Source organism: Bos javanicus, chromosome 16 (assembly GCF_032452875.1).
Source record: "Bos javanicus breed banteng chromosome 16, ARS-OSU_banteng_1.0, whole genome shotgun sequence".
Classification (NCBI taxonomy): Eukaryota; Metazoa; Chordata; class Mammalia; order Artiodactyla; family Bovidae; genus Bos; species Bos javanicus.
This window is the reverse complement of record NC_083883.1, coordinates 24,824,339-24,840,162: the sequence shown is the minus strand read 5'-3', so window position 1 is coordinate 24,840,162 and position 15,824 is coordinate 24,824,339. Positions and strand designations below refer to the sequence as shown.

Sequence of the window (15,824 nt, the reverse complement as noted above, 5' to 3'; positions counted from 1 at the left end):
AAGAGATAACCAGAGTGAGAAAATGTAAAAAAAAAAAAAAAAAAAAAATCAGTTTCTACTTTGGAAAAAGCATGTCTATTTTTCAAAAAATGTTTTAATTGATAGGAATTCCAATAAAAAGATTAAATTTTTTCTTGTCATGTCATAATGACATCTCAAAAACCTACACAGATTTTACCCTGTTAATTAAATTTAGCACACACAAAAGAAACTCCCCATACAGAAGACTTTTGCACTAGAAAACAGGTAATTCACATTCTGATAAAGAGCAAAAGACAAGTGCTTTATTATGAGAACTGTTCAAGTAAAATTTCAGTGTGCACCAGTGAAAGTGAATAAAGATTTGCATCATTTTTTTTTTTGAATGAACATTAGGTTAAAAGGGGGCTACACAGTTGTTTTTTGTTTTTTGTTTCCGAACACCATCCTCTGCTAAGGCAAAAATACACTTCATTTTAGAACACAGCTGTTACAGAAGAAAGCTACATCACAGTACAGTACAGGTCACCCTAGTCTGGAAGCCATCGTGGAATGGCACATCACCTACGCCTAGAGCTTTCTAATGCAGGCTAGAAGTACAGTATTTTGTCACAGCTTTATTTCTCTTTAAACTGATGAAATTGGAATACACTTTCTATTTCTCAGGAGTGTGCAGATGGGGCCCATATGCTGATATTACAGTAATTACAACATTAAATAACATTGCACAGTCAACCTCCAAGGCTAGTTCAGTAGAAAATAACAAGTATTAAAATGTACCTTTACTAGTGGTTTTACATCGCATATATCACTAATTATGAAAGAAAAGTAGGCAAATGCCCAATTACAAAGTTGCACATGATAGGCATAATGATGTGGAATAAATACAAGAAATCTGGCAAAATACTAAAACAGGTCACATGGGAACCAACTGAACAACCACATAAGCGTAAATCAATAATATACTCTTATAAATAGCATGTTTTGCTCCAAAGTCTCTTATGTAATGACAGATAGTACTATGTCAGGGGTGGATGGAGAGGCTTGGAGGGAGCATGAGGCAAACATTCCCAATGCCCATTAATTCCTGAGGTGGCATTATTTCTTAACTGATGCATTGTTCAACACTGTAAAGATGAGTTTGTGCTATGAAACGGTCCCAATATTATTATATTATACTTTCACAATTAATGTCATGGGATTTGGAAGGCAGCAAACCTAAGTGACACTTTACATGATAATAGCCAGGTAAAATATTGACTCTCTTTAATTTTGCTGCTCCAATTAGTAGTGGGCCAGGAAACACTTTCAAATTCAAAAGAAATTTTATGTAGATTTAACTCCTTCCCCAGGACTTCTTAGTTAGCTCAAGCAAAGCTATTATTATTTTCATGTACTTTATTTTAAAACCTCTAAGTGCCAACACTGTAAACATTTTGTATCTTCTCAACTAAACCTTGTCTGATAACAAGGATAAGAGCAAAGATAAGCAGAAGTAATTCTGTGTATAACAAAGCTGATCTATTTATCAGCTTCTGGTTCAAATTTAAATATGGTTTAAAAATAACTTTTAAAAGTCCATGCTACAATTGTAAAGACTAGTTTTCTGTGCACTTTTTAAACTCTGGACACAATTTTCAAAATTGCATGATGGAGATAAGAATTTTAAAAACCCACCAGAATGTAAATAACAGAAAGAACATTTTCAACTCAAAGCATCAAACGTACATTTACGTGCAGAAATCTAGACAACTATACAAGTTTTAAGCAATCATCTGTTTTATTATACAACTCTATAAACAGAAGATGAACAGAAATACACAATATACTTACCTGTACATGTGAACCTACTTTTTTAGCTACAGATATTTATTATAGTTCATACTGACTTTAATTTTATAGTTCATAACTATGTATAACCTTATTGCAATAAGGGCAAATTCTACATGGGGAGATTCACAGGCCAATCACATTAGGCATCACCAGTACATTCAAAAACTGTACCTCATATACGGGTGTATCTTCCCTGATCCTGTAAATTCGAGTGTCTTTACAGCTTAAGCTCATTTGCTATTTTAGATGCAATGTTTTTAAAGGCAATAGACGTCCCGGATATTCGCTTGAAGCGGACCCCGTTGAGGGACAGTCGTGGCAACTTGCAGACTTCCATCTCCCACTGCACGAGGCTATCCTGCCTGGCATCACCATGGACGCAGAAAAGCAAAAACCTCTCTTTCTGTTCATAGTCACAGTTATTTGCATCTAACACTTTGCGGATTTCTCTCATCATGTCATTGGGGTCCATTGAACTAGTGGTCTTCATGCTCCACGTGAACCGCAGAGAACGTGGCTTGGAATCTTTACCCTCCTCCTTTTCTCTTTCTTTTGGTTCCCCTGTTGTACTTCTGGAATAAGAGGACAGAGCGGGGAGGGGGGAAAATGAAGACAAAAATTCCTGTCAGCAAAGACATCAAAACACACACAAAATATAAGCAGTCACAACCCAGTGACTAATAAAATGACCCAGTTTGTAGACTACCTTCAAGTAGATACAAAGATCTGTATCATCTTGCTATTACAAAAATGAGATTCCAGGATGCCATCTGTTTTGACTCATATTAATATCTTCCATTTATAACAGCTTATTTTCTTAAATATATTTGTTTGTGGGAAATGTTTGCATCCGAAAGCAAACAACTTGATATTTTTCCTCCATATTTGTTTGAAAATGCAGATTCTCCATTTTCTATACATTTATACAAAATGGAGACCACAAGCAAGTTGTTTATAAACACACATTTTTGAAATATAAAGAATAATTTTCCTTTTTTTTTTTTTGCATAGGAGGTCTGGGGACCAGAAGAGTAGTAATGGCTACTGTGGGATTATTTGTACCTGATGATGTGGAGAAAAAATGTGGTTCTGCAGTGGGGTAACACGCAGGAGTGCAGACATCAGATTTCAATGTTCTGCTAAACATATCCTTAAAATAGTCTACAGGGCTCCCCCTAACCCTCCATCTATTATTTTCCTCCTTACTGGCTTCCATACTGTTCTCTGAACATACGGGGTATGTTTTTGCCTTAAGGCTTTTACATAGGCTGTTCCCTCTGCCATAAATGCTTTTCCCTCAGATGGCTGCTCACTTTCTCCATGTGGTCTATAACAACTATGCCTACTCTGGCGCAGCAAATTATATACTATTTAGTTCATTTATTATATGTATCGTCTGTCTTCATCACTAGACTGTAAATTCCAATAGGGCAAGTTTTGTTGGTTTTGTTCACTGATGTATCTCATACATCTAGAACTGTGCTAAGCAAATAGCAAGAGACTGACTTAAATGAGTCAGCCTTACTGGATTTTCCTTATCGGAGGTCTCCCCCAATAAATAATACAGTATCAGAAAATCTACTTCAAATAATCAAAGAAAGGTAAAATAAATAATTATTTATGATTCAGAAGATGCTGTAATTAAATTTGTTGAGCAGTTTTGTTACAATTTTAAATTGCTAATCTAACTAACTTGTGTGTGATTTAAAGAAAAAAAAGGATACAATTTTAAAGGAATTTATATTCTACTATATAAATATTTTATGTCTGTATATAATTTTACATCAATATTATCATAATATATATTCATGTATACATTTATATTTACACATTTTTATGTATTCATTTACATATGTTTTCCTCCTCATTCTTAGATATTTCAACAGACAAACCTCTGCCAACTATGCCAACTTGAGAAAACTGGGAAAAGATTAAGTGTAGAATATAAATTTCCAAAGACTATCAAGCAACTATGGAGAGCATATCTCAGTGTCTTCTCTATTAATCTCTTTTATTTGTTCACTAAATCTAAGCTATGACATCACAGGTCTCTGGGTGTGTGTGCAGATCCAACCAGTCATTCACCAGGACCATATGCACAACATGGGCCATGGGATCAGTGTGCCAGGGTGGGGACGTACCCAGGACATCATGTGATTGAACACTCATTTTAAAAACAGAACTGACAACTGGGAAACTTAAATCACTTCTCCGTGGTGAAAAGCGAAGACTAGAAATCAGATGTTTTACTCCGTCTAGTTTTCTTTCCATTCCATCAAGGAAACCTGGTGACCTTAAGACAATAGGCACATACAAGGTATTTTTCTACCTTTATCTCAAATGGATCATCACCGTTGTAACATTAACTGTACAAAGTGCCTGGACATACTGACATCAACAGTAATAGCTAACACCGACTTAGGAGGAGTACTTACTGGGAAGTGAAGTGAAAGTTGCTCAGTCATGTCTGACTCTCTGCGACCCCATGGACTATACAGTCCGTGGAATTCTCCAGGCCAGAATACTGGAGTGGGTAGCCTTTCCCTTCTCCAGGGGATCGTCCCAACCCAGGGATTGAACCAAAGTCTTCTGGATTGCAAGTGGATTCTTTACCACTGCTGAGCCACAAGGGAAGCCTAGGTACCAGGAATTGTTCTAGGTGCCTAACGTGTGTTAATTACTCATTTACCCCTTACAACAACCCTAGGAGGCAGTCACAGTGAGGAAGCATGGGTGCCAAGAGTTAAAGTAACTTTCTTAAAGGTATACAGCGAGGTAAGTGGCACAGCATAGCTCACACCCATGAGGTCTGGCTCCAAGCCAGCACTATTCACCACCATGAATAGGACAGAACCTCACTGTAACAGGTTGGGTCCCACCAGTGCTCCTTACTGCTTCTTCAACTGTAAAATGTCTACCTTTCACTGGGTTATCATGAGGATTAAATGACCAGCTGGTACCTTACAGATAGTAGGTATCTGATAAGTTTGTTCAAAAGCAAAAAAAAAAAAAAGAGAGAGATAGAGATAGAGAGACATGTAGCCACATTAAAAAGATAAATGCATGCAGATTTAAATGCAGCATCAGTAGCCACTTGTGACCTTACATGCTATTAAATGTCTCAAGAGGAAAATCGAGTAGAGAGACAGGATGAGTTGCAAGAAGGGGGCTCAAGACTAAGTGACTCAGCGAGGGCAGGGCTAACCACAAGTCTGTATTTATTTAATAGGCAAAAGGAGGCTGAAAATTGTTCTGCCTCCCTCTGGCTCCTTATTAAGGTGACTTGGGTACCTAATCCCAAAAAAGAAACATTTCAACTATTATGACTAAACACATACACAGCACAGTTTGTAAAAAAGACTACATAGGGATGCTCAATAAAGCTTTTCCAAAGCTGATGGTGGTTTCTGATTTTGGCTGCATGGCACGTGGGATCTTAGTTCCCCAACCAGGGATTGAGCCTGTGAGATGTGCACTGGAAGTGCAGTATTAACTACTGAACCATCAGGGTTTCCAAAGCTCATGGTGCCTTGTTTTTCTAGTAATTTTAAAAGAAGAAATTAAATTGAGACTTGTAGCTGGTCAAATATAATCCCTGAATGAAGCCAGGCCTCTGTCCTACTGAGGAACTGCTTGTCAAGGTTCTAAGGTTTATGCGTTTACCCCTTCATGCTGGTGTACATTCAAAATAATCACACGTCTTCGTTTCTTAAACTTCCCATTTATAAATACAACACAAGCACTAACATGTCACTGCCCTGGGGGTAGGGCCCAGCCACCCGTTTCATCCAGCCCTCCACCCTATTCTGACTGTGTGCAAGTTTGTGATCCATCACCAAAATGAATACACAAGCAGTATCAAGTGTCAAAAAAGCCATAAAATATGGCAGGGTGAGAGTTTTGAAATGTGGTCCACCAATGAATAGTCCCCTAAAATATATTTCTAGTATCACAGCTTCCTATGTATTTGGTTACCTCAATGTTCTGGGTTATTTGATTAATTTTATTTACATCGTTTTTGTGAGAAAAGGATCGGTACATTTTAATCTATTAATTCTTCTGCATGTTTAAGACATGTTTTTTAATAGGACAGAAAGGCTATAAGGCATACAGTTCAAAATAATGTTTAGGAAACACAAACAAAGTTAATAATAAATACTAGGCAACATTAGGAAAACCCATACCAATATAAAAACTATAAATGCACATTCTATCTAGTTATTAGTTCTCTCCATGTTTATTAAGTGCTGTTAAGTATTTCAAAAGAACGTCTTCACACACAGGGACCTAGCAGCGAAGTATTAATAGTGGCTCCTCACCTTGAGGTGTCGGCTCTGCCACTGGCTTCGCCTTCACTTGGATCCCTCAAAACAAAGTGAAGGTTGAGATTTAATGATAAAAGTGAAAAAAATTACCAAGAAAACCTGTATCTAAAATGATTTTAAAATTAACTTGTTGAGCAAATTTCTAGCATGAAGATCTCTATTACTAGTCAGTCTAATATCACTTATATTTTTCATCATAACCACACTTGACTATCATTTATTGAGCGTCTACTGGGTATTGTCAGAGAGGACATGCTAAGTGATGGTTTAGGATTTTTACGTAATCTTCCAATTTCCAGCTGTGACTTTAAAGTCATAATTTATCTTTTCACTTTTAGTTCAATCTAAAGTTAAAACTATTTAATAATTATCAGCAGCAAGATTTAACTTCATAATGGTTATTACCCATAACTGGAGTAGTCGCTCAATTCAGAAAAATATAAATTAACCTTGTAGTGAGAAATAAAGCTCAGCATATAAGTATTTCTGAAAATAAATACTAGTTTTTAAATATGCAAGTAACTTATTTCAGAAGTTATGCTAATGATTCATGCACATGATAAAATATTACAGCACACCAAACAGCCTATCCAAGCAGATGAGTCTAAAAACATGAATTCAATCTTAAAAGAAACACTGATCTTACCTGGATATCCACCTGTGAAATAAAACCAGAAAAACTCCACTAACTGTTCTTTTGTTGAATGTAATTTGTCATATTCAAAGGTAATTATCTACACAGGAGTATCAAGTTATAAACCAGCTGAAATATACTGAGATGACTTGTGATAGCAAAACAGTAAATAGCTGGGAAAAATCAACAACTTGAACCCTTAAGTTAACATTTTCTTAATGTTTTAACCATTCCAGAAACATTATTTATGTAAAATGAATGCAACAGGAATAAAATCAGTACCACTTTCCTCATCCCTCAAATTAGTAACAATGTCGTGTATCAGTACAACAAGCTCTAAAACTTCAACTGGTTAAAATATGAATGCCTTATATACTTCTCAGGGTCTTTAACTATAGGAATTTCGTGACAGATGTATTAGGTAAAAACCATTTTCCTATCTGAATTAAAAAGGATAATAAGATGTACTCTCACATTCAAACAGGTTTTCTTAAATTTCTATTTTTAATAACTGGCATCTTCCTTGGGAAGTATAACAAAAGTTCAAAGCTATTTACACAAACCTATTTTTACTACAGCACACTGAAATACAACACATTTTTGAGGAGGCCCAAATGAAGTGTGCAGTTTGAGTTACATGTAGATATACTGATAGATACTGAGGGGCAGTCTTTCAACTGGGCAAGAAAGATAATAATGCTGCTGATTCCTGCTGCTAAGATAAAATTCCTTTAACAGGAAGGGATCTATGTTGCACTGGACTTTTCTACGGCTGGCAGACTGCTGCCCAACTGTAAGCATCAGGAATGAAACACACCTTAGGCCCTACTTCCCTTGCAGCTAACTATTTGCAACTGACTCGTCACATCATTTCCCATATCCTGTTCGTGCCTGCCTGGATGCCACAAAGACATCGACTGGAAGAACTTCTGCTAGTTGGCAATGGTTTCAAATAGTGCATAAGTCAGCTCCAAGCAGCCATGGAGGGAGGCACCTGGGGATAGAGAAGTGCAGCTGGCTGTAACAGCACATGCGGTGTGTGTGGCACGGTTCTCCAATATTTAGAAGTTTAAAAAAGCCACATACCTTATATATAATCAGCTGAACTAATCAGGTTATTCCCTATATAAGAACTATGAGGTTTGATATAATCTCCAGTCTATACAATAGGTATACAGAACTCCTTCAAAACAAATCATTCTAGACACTTGGAAATAGAACGTCTACGTCCTCCCCTGATGGATTAGTCTAGTGTAAATCACTTTACTTAGAAAGTTCTTTCTTAAGCCCAGAAAACAACTCTTTCATGTGGTCATTCTGGCGTCCAGCTTCTTACTGGCCAAGGAGAACTACCAGCTGGCTTCTTCTTTGTGATAATGGTTTTAAAATACATGAATGATTAACTCTGAACTATTCTGTATTCTTCTTTTCTTAAAGCTTAATAATCCAAATTCCTTTACTTTTTCCCTGTAACATCCTATTTTTATCCCCCATCTTTTAAAGGCTTTAGTAGCACATCGACTGAGTTGGTTCCTGAACCTGTGAGGTGTCTTGGCTTGTGAGTTGGGCATGTGCCAGCCCTGCCCCCAGCACATGGGGTGTGGTGTGGATCCCACGGAGGTGTCAGCGTGTCGCTCCATTTCTTCCAGCTTTAGGTAGAGTGAGGTGAGGAAGCCAAAGGGAACACAGAGAAAGGCCGGGCTTGAGCCCAGGACAAGCTTAAGAAGACAAGCGGGAAGGATGATAACTTGACAGTTGAGTTGAGAATATTAAATAAGCCACTGAAAAAGTTACCTAGTTTATCGCCAAGCCTCCAACACCCAAAGCTCAACAGGCTGCAAATGCATAAAGATCAGCTGCATGTCCAGTCTGTCTGTTGCTAAAGAGCTCAGTGGGTTCATCCCTGGGATGGAAATTCATTCTTGCCTGTCTTCCTGCATTAAGTCATCTGAAGCAGAATTAGATGGCCCCACCTTGAGCCACAAAATGCTACCCTTATGGCACTGTTGTGAACACAAATATATTTGTAAAGCCAAAACTGTTCATAGGGTGACAAGTGACTTCAGAGCAGAACTGAGCATTTTTTCTCTTCTCTAACCAAATCCAGAATTAATTAAAATATGTTAAAAGTCAAGACATTAAAAAACCCTATTGGACTTCCCTGGTGGTAAGTGGATAAGAATCCACTTGCCAATGCAAGGGACATGGGCTCAGTCCCCGGCCTGAAATTTCACATGCCTTGGAGCAACTAAGCTGTTGCACCACAACTAACAAGCCCCAACTCTACAGCCCACGAGCCACAGCTATTGAGCCCACTTGCTGCAACTACTGAAGCCCAGGTGCCCTAGAGCCTGTGCTCTGCAACAAGAGAAGCCACTGCAGGGAGAAGCCCGCACACCGCAAAGAAGAGTCTTCCCCGCTAGCCCCAACTAGAGAAAGCCTGCACAAAGGACCCAGCATAGCAGAAAAAAACACAACACCCTCTAATTTCTGACAAACAACAGCAAACAACCTCCTCCCTCGCTTCTTTCTCTCTGCCCCCTCAAAGCCTCTACTAAATGACATTGTTCAAACAGGGATAAGGGCATGGTGGAACCTGAGAAACTTTCACACTAGCACCCCCCGCAGGCTGGCTCTGAGCACTCTTATTCCCTCAACCTTGTCCTCTCTTTTAGGACCCGTTTCCTTCAGAGCACTTATCAGAATGTTTAATAACTTTCTTTACTTTTTAAACTGTCTTCCACATTATTCATCTACTCATGCGATAAACATCTACTGAATGCTACACCACACGTCAGAGGAAGCATTCACTCTTCGGCAGGAGATTCAGCGTAGAACAGAGCAAACCAACCACAAGCCCCTGTTCTCACAAAGAGTGTCTTTTTGGGAGAGACACATGACAAACAATTAAGTCAAGGAAATCCACTATTTCACATAGTATCAAGTGCTGTGGAGAAAAATAAAGCAGGAAGAGGGAGTGACAGCCCAGTAAAGACCTGAATGAGGTGTAGAAGCCAGCCACGCAGGTGTCAGGGGAGTACGAAATCCTGAACGGGTATGCCTGGTGCGCTCAAGGACAGTTGGGGGCCCTGAAAGGCTGGCGGGGAAAGGGGAGGAGTGGAGAAGATGGAGTCAGAGCAGGAAAGGGTGGCCAGACTACGGAGGCCACTGGGAGGGCTCTAAATTGTATTCTGAATGAGACAAAAAGCAAGCTGAGGATTTTACATCAAGGACTTACATTGCTGAGGACAGAATAGGACAAGGGCAGAAGCTAGGGCACCTGTGAGGAGGTGGAAGACATACAGTGACTGAGACCGTGGAGGCAGTGCTGGGAGGGCTGGACGCCGCTAAATCCTGGAAATGCTGTGAAGGCAGCGCCAAAACAACTGCTCACGGAATGACGTGTGGGATGAAGAGAGGAGGAGGAGGCAAGGATAATCCAGGCTCAGGGTCCGCAGCAACCGGAAGGACAGTGTCGCCATGACCTAAAACGGCACAGGCTGAGGGAGGCACAGGTTTGGGGAAGAGAAGCAAGAGCTGAATCCTGGACAGGTTCTGTTGGAGAGTCTATTTCACAACCAGGTGGAAAGGCTGAGTAGACAACTGGATACAAGATTGTCCTTCAGAAGAGCGGTCTGGCTTAAAAATATAAACTGAGACTGTTAACATATGATGGAATTTAATGGCATGGGCCTGAATGAGATCACCAAGAGTAAGGAGAACCAGGTAAGACAATGGGTGAAGGGCAGGGGGACCTAAAAGAACCAGCAAAGAGCCTCAGAAGGGACAGGGGGCCCAAGAAGGCAGAAGGCCAAGGGAGGAAAAGGTTTCAGCAGTATGGGGGGGGTCACAAGACAATCAGGAACTGCCAAGAAAGGAGGGGCTGTAGCAACAGCACCTGGATGAGAGCCTGGCCCACGGGAGGTGTCCACCTTTGCTGAACGCCTACATGACAATCTCCATCCTAACCTCCCAATGATGATCTCTAAGGCATGTTCCGGCTCTGACAGCTGGTCCTGACTTCTTGTCCAGTGTTCCTTAGTATGTTTCTCTCTCTGATCTAAATTTTATTGCAAATAGAAATATTTTGCATGATACTTAATGTATAATTAGTAATCAAGCATTAAACTCAAAATCTATTTTCCTTCACTTTAAAATCAATTCTGGCTTAACCATAAGAACAAGTACTGTTTTTAGAAATGGATTTAAATTGCCAGTCAAATGCCAACTACTGATAATCTAACTGGTGCCCCACAGAGGGTCACCCAGCACTTTCCACGGTCGTGGTGACTGCTGGGGAGCTTTCAGGTCTTTATCACTGTGGTGTCGTAACCGCCCAAATGGTACAAAATCACTGTCTGATATGGTTAGAAACTGACTTTGCATAAGGGTATTTAAAGTTACAAATGCAGCTGCGTGATCTTGGGCAAACCAATCCATGAATAGAGTCTATATACAGTTCCACAAAAAGGGAAGAGACTATAGACACTGCTTCTCTTTTCTACACCCGCTCTCTGAAATCCTAGGAACACTAAAAACATTGAAAATTAAGTATTTAAGTAATATTTTTTATAATAAGTATAATAGTTTCTTACCCATAACTTCTTATTTGCTCAAATAACTACCCAGTATGGAGATTTAACTTCTTCCCTAGTGGGAGCCCTCAGGACCTCGCCCACACGTCTCTTTCCATTCACGGCTCATTCTGTACTGTGGCCGGTGGCAGACAGTCTGCTCCTTTTGGGACTGAATCTTGAGGGCACAGATGCTGTCTCTTCATTTTTGAAACTTGCTCAGCACTGAGCACAGAGCTTTGTACATACGGGACTTTCGTGGGCCTTTAGCAGGACCTGATGGTGGACTAACTTACATCAACCTGCACTACGTGTGGCGCTCGTAGAATCACCGGGTATTATATACTTACGTTACTTTTTAGAAAGGAGTACAATTTCACAATATTACTGAATTAGATTACTACACTTGTATTCCTTTTGTGTTTACTGTGCTGATGTTAAGATTTTACGATGTTAAATTACATAAGTAATATCTATGACTCCAGCACATTATAGGCTTTCTATAAGTCAGAATAAAAGGGGGACTACATGTGTATGTGTGTCATTAGTGAGCGATTTAAAAGTATTCTTAAGTACCATTTGAAGGACAAATGTAGTCACATTTAATTCCTTTTTCTAAACAGAGGCTTTTAACTAGGGAACATTTTTTGTTAGAACACACATTTTTTTATGTCAAGTTATGTTCCTCCTGCTCTATTTTACAGAATTTTTAAATTCTCATTTTGTTCTTTTTTTTTTTTTTTTCCTTAAGGAAAAAGACTATGTCCTCCATGATCTTTTTCTTCAAGTTTCTGTAAAAAGAGCATGTCTTAATGAAATGTTATAAACCCATTTTGGAAAAAAATCACTGTAGAGGTGAAAGAAAAAAAAAAAAAAGCAAACATCCGTTACTCCCTAAAAGAAACAAAACTGTGCGTTGGTACTGACCTGCGGACGAATTTGGACGTTATTTTGCTTATTATACCAGTGGACGTGCCCCTCCTGGCGTGCGCGAAGGCCCCCGGCTCGTGAGACGGGGAGGCGGGCGGCCCGTTGTAGGCGGCGCTGCGGCGCTCGCGCAGCTGCTCCCCGTGGAAGGTGCTGCGGCTGGAGCTGCCGCGGGGGAAGCGGGTGCGGTCGGGCGTCGAGGCGCTAATACTGTGAGCAGATGGCGACGCAGCGGGCACGCGCTGGGTTGTGCTGCTGAGACACAGAAGATGCGTTACACAGGGTAACCACGGAGAACAGTTTTGCTGATGCTAAAAACTGTTAGAAAGTTGCCATGGCTACTTTTAATCGGCCCTGTTCTAGTCGTTCTGGTGACAGATGTGATGCATGTGTTCACTGTAATTACTGAGACACTATCATTTCAGACTAAATGCCTTTTATAAAAATTTCGTTACTGAAGATTAAGAAAGTACTGAAGCAATTTCTCCATCTTTTTTTTGATGTTCTTTCTCAAGCCTTCATCAAGCATAGTAGAAAAGCTTTTGCATACCTATATAAAAATAATATGTATGATACATATATTTTAAAAAACCTATTGAAGTTTTGCCTAACTAAAAAATTTATGATATTTTGATTCAATTTGTTTGACTTGGTATGAATAGAATGCTAGATTTCTAATTTAAAAAATAGATAACACAACAAGCAACAAACATTTATTGAATAGCAGAAGAAACTATAGTATCTTGTAATAACCTATAATGGAAAATAATTTCAAAATTAATATGTGTATATGGATCACACTAAACTGTGGAAAATTCTGAAAGAGATGGGAATACCAGACCACCTGACCTGCCTCTTGAGAAACCTATAGGCAGTAAGGAAGCAACAGTTAGAACTGGACATGGAACAACAGACTGGTTTCAAACAGGAAAAGGAGTATGTCAAGGCTGTATATTGTCACCCTGCTTATTTAACTTCTATGCAGAGTACATCATGAGAAACGCTGGGCTGGAAGAAGCACAAGCTGGAATCAAGATTGTTGGGAGAAATATTAATAACCTCAGATATGCAGATGGCACCACCCTTATGGCAGAAAGTGAAGACGAATTAAAAAGCCTCTTGAAAGTGAAAGAGGAGAGTGAAAAAGTTGGCTTACAGCTCAACATTCAGAAAACGAAGATCATGGCATCTGGTCCCATCACTTCATGGGAAATAGATGGGGAAACATGGGGAAACAGTGGAAACAGTGTCAGACTTTATTTTTTGGGGCTCTAAAAATCACTGCAGATGGTGATTGCAGCCATGAAATTAAAAGACGGTTACTCCTTGGAAAGTTATGACCAATCTAGATAGCATATTGAAAAGCAGAGACATTACTTTGCCAACAAAGGTCCGTCTAGTCAAGGCTATGGTTTTTCCAGTGGTCATGTATGGATGTGAGAGTTGGACTGTGAAGAAAGCTGAGTGCCGAAGAACTGATGCTTTTGAACTGTGGTGTTGGAGAAGACTCCTGAGAGTCCCTTGGACTGCAAGGAGATCCCACCAGTCCATCCTAAAGGAGATCAGTCCTGGGTGTTCTTTGGAAGGAATGATGCTAAAGCTGAAACTCCAGTACTTTGGCCACCTCATGCGAAGAGCTGACTCATTGGAAAAGACTCTGATGCTGGGAGGGATTGAGGGCAGGAGGAGAAGGGGACGACAGAGGATGAGATGGCTGGATGGCATCACCGACTTGATGCACATGAGTTTGAGTGAACTCCGGGAGTTGGTGATGGACAGGGAGGCCTGGCGTGCTTTGATTCATGGGGTCGCAAAGAGTCAGACATGACTGAGCGACTGAAATGAACTGAACTGAACTGATGTATAACTGAATCACCTTGCTGTGCACCTGAAACATTTTAAGTCAACTATACTTCAATAAAATATATGTATTAAGAAAAAAAAAATTACTGAAACAGGGATATAAAGACATATATCATATATATATATATATATATTCCTGATACTGGAATTCAGTATCAGGAATACCAAACAAGGGGCATTGCATGCAATTTTTTGTCCCTCCACTGTTCTCTTAAACCAGTCAGCAATGTGGAACACAAATTTTATTGTTTATCAAAAGGCTTTGAATTGAAGGCTTATTTCCTATTTACAATTCACTCCTTTGTGACAGTAAATGCTACCAGATACCAACAATATGATTAACAAAGCTATCAAACATGTTTTTGAATTTGAGAATTCTTAACATGCAGAAATACCAGAAAATAATTTAGCTTTATAACTGAAAGGGATCTTCGAGATTATTTGTTTCTCTGATAGGAAAATTAAAAGTTCTTAAGTACCAGTGACTGGCTGGAGCCAAGAAGATTAATCAGGTCTCAACCCCCAGTCTTGTGGGTTGGAATGTTTCTGTTTGTTTTTAAACCATAAAAATTCAATTTATTTAAATGATAAATTAGGAACAACCCTTTATTTCATGGATGGGTTTAAAACAAAATCCTTGAAGAAAATTCCTCTAGAAAATGACTTAAATTATAAGCAACATTTCTGATAACAGCTGGAGGATGTAGCAAGTTTATGTTACAATTAACTTTACCTCTGCCCTATACACTGAGTCTTTTCAAAAAAGCTCTTAAAATGTGATGGCTATCAGGTATTTTTATATGGTGCTATATTTTTTAAAAACTCTTAATGACAAACGAAATGCAACCAGGATGTTACCCGGGCCTGTAAGCTTCAGAGCTGTCTTTAATGGTTGGCAGTGTGACTTTAATAGGATGGCCGGAAGCGGACATGGACTTCTGGTGGCGGGGTCGTGCTGAGGGCACAGCGGAGGCCACGGCGGAGCCTGCAGAGGACATGCTGCTCGCGGACATCTCTGTAAGGCTTTCAACGTAAGCCGGTTGAGAAGACCATGGAGATATAAAAAGAAGAAAAGCTGTAGTTTACTAAAATTTAAGAATTAGATTTTAAAAAGTCTAATATCTTTCATGACAAACACTTAAATCAACAACAATGGTATTATTACTGACTAACAACAATATTTTTAAAAGTGTACAGGGTGAATTTATCACCACCTTCCATGGAAAAGATTTCACACACTCTTGTTCTCTATATGTGAATCTGATACCTATAACATTATTTTTATGGGTAAAATAATTATGACCAGAGACACCTCACACTTTCCAAAAAAAAAAAAAAAGCACAGTTTGGAGTGATGTGTTGATGTGGCTCACTGCCCACTATTCAATAAGAATTCATAACTGTAGCAAAAATCCCCTCTCTTGAAACATCATCAAAATGCTTTTAGCTCAGTTTTAGGTTAAACTGCTACAGATTAAAGGAGCTGCAGATTAAGATTTAGTAAAGGGAAAAGAGTAAAATAGAAATCAATTCCTGACAACCTCTCTAGCCTAAAGGCTCTTATGTCCAAGGAAGATTCATTTACCTTTGTATGCCTCATAGTAACGTTTACTTTAAGTGCCTATTAACTGAGAGGAAACAAGTGTAAGAATGGTCTGTCAAGTCTACTAAAATGACTAGGGATGGAAC

General features: G+C 39.2%; 1 protein-coding gene across 4 annotated transcripts in view; it reads right to left on the bottom strand.

The window, feature by feature from the left end:
* Positions 1-262: 262 nt before the first annotated feature.
* MARK1 (microtubule affinity regulating kinase 1) overlaps positions 263-15,824 on the bottom strand; it is a 142,625-nt gene continuing 127,063 nt past the window's right edge. Inside the window, exons 15-18 of one of the 4 annotated variants that reach the window (XM_061382235.1) lie at positions 14,994-15,158; positions 12,273-12,527; positions 6,132-6,176; positions 263-2,384 (exon numbers count right to left, since the gene is read on the bottom strand). In XM_061382235.1, the coding sequence (XP_061238219.1) occupies positions 2,030-2,384; positions 6,132-6,176; positions 12,273-12,527; positions 14,994-15,158 (820 nt within the window). In that variant the 3' untranslated portion in view covers positions 263-2,029. The remainder of the gene's footprint in view (positions 2,385-6,131; positions 6,177-12,272; positions 12,528-14,993; positions 15,159-15,824) is intronic. The other 3 variants (XM_061382236.1, XM_061382237.1, XM_061382238.1) reach the window with 3 other exon arrangements.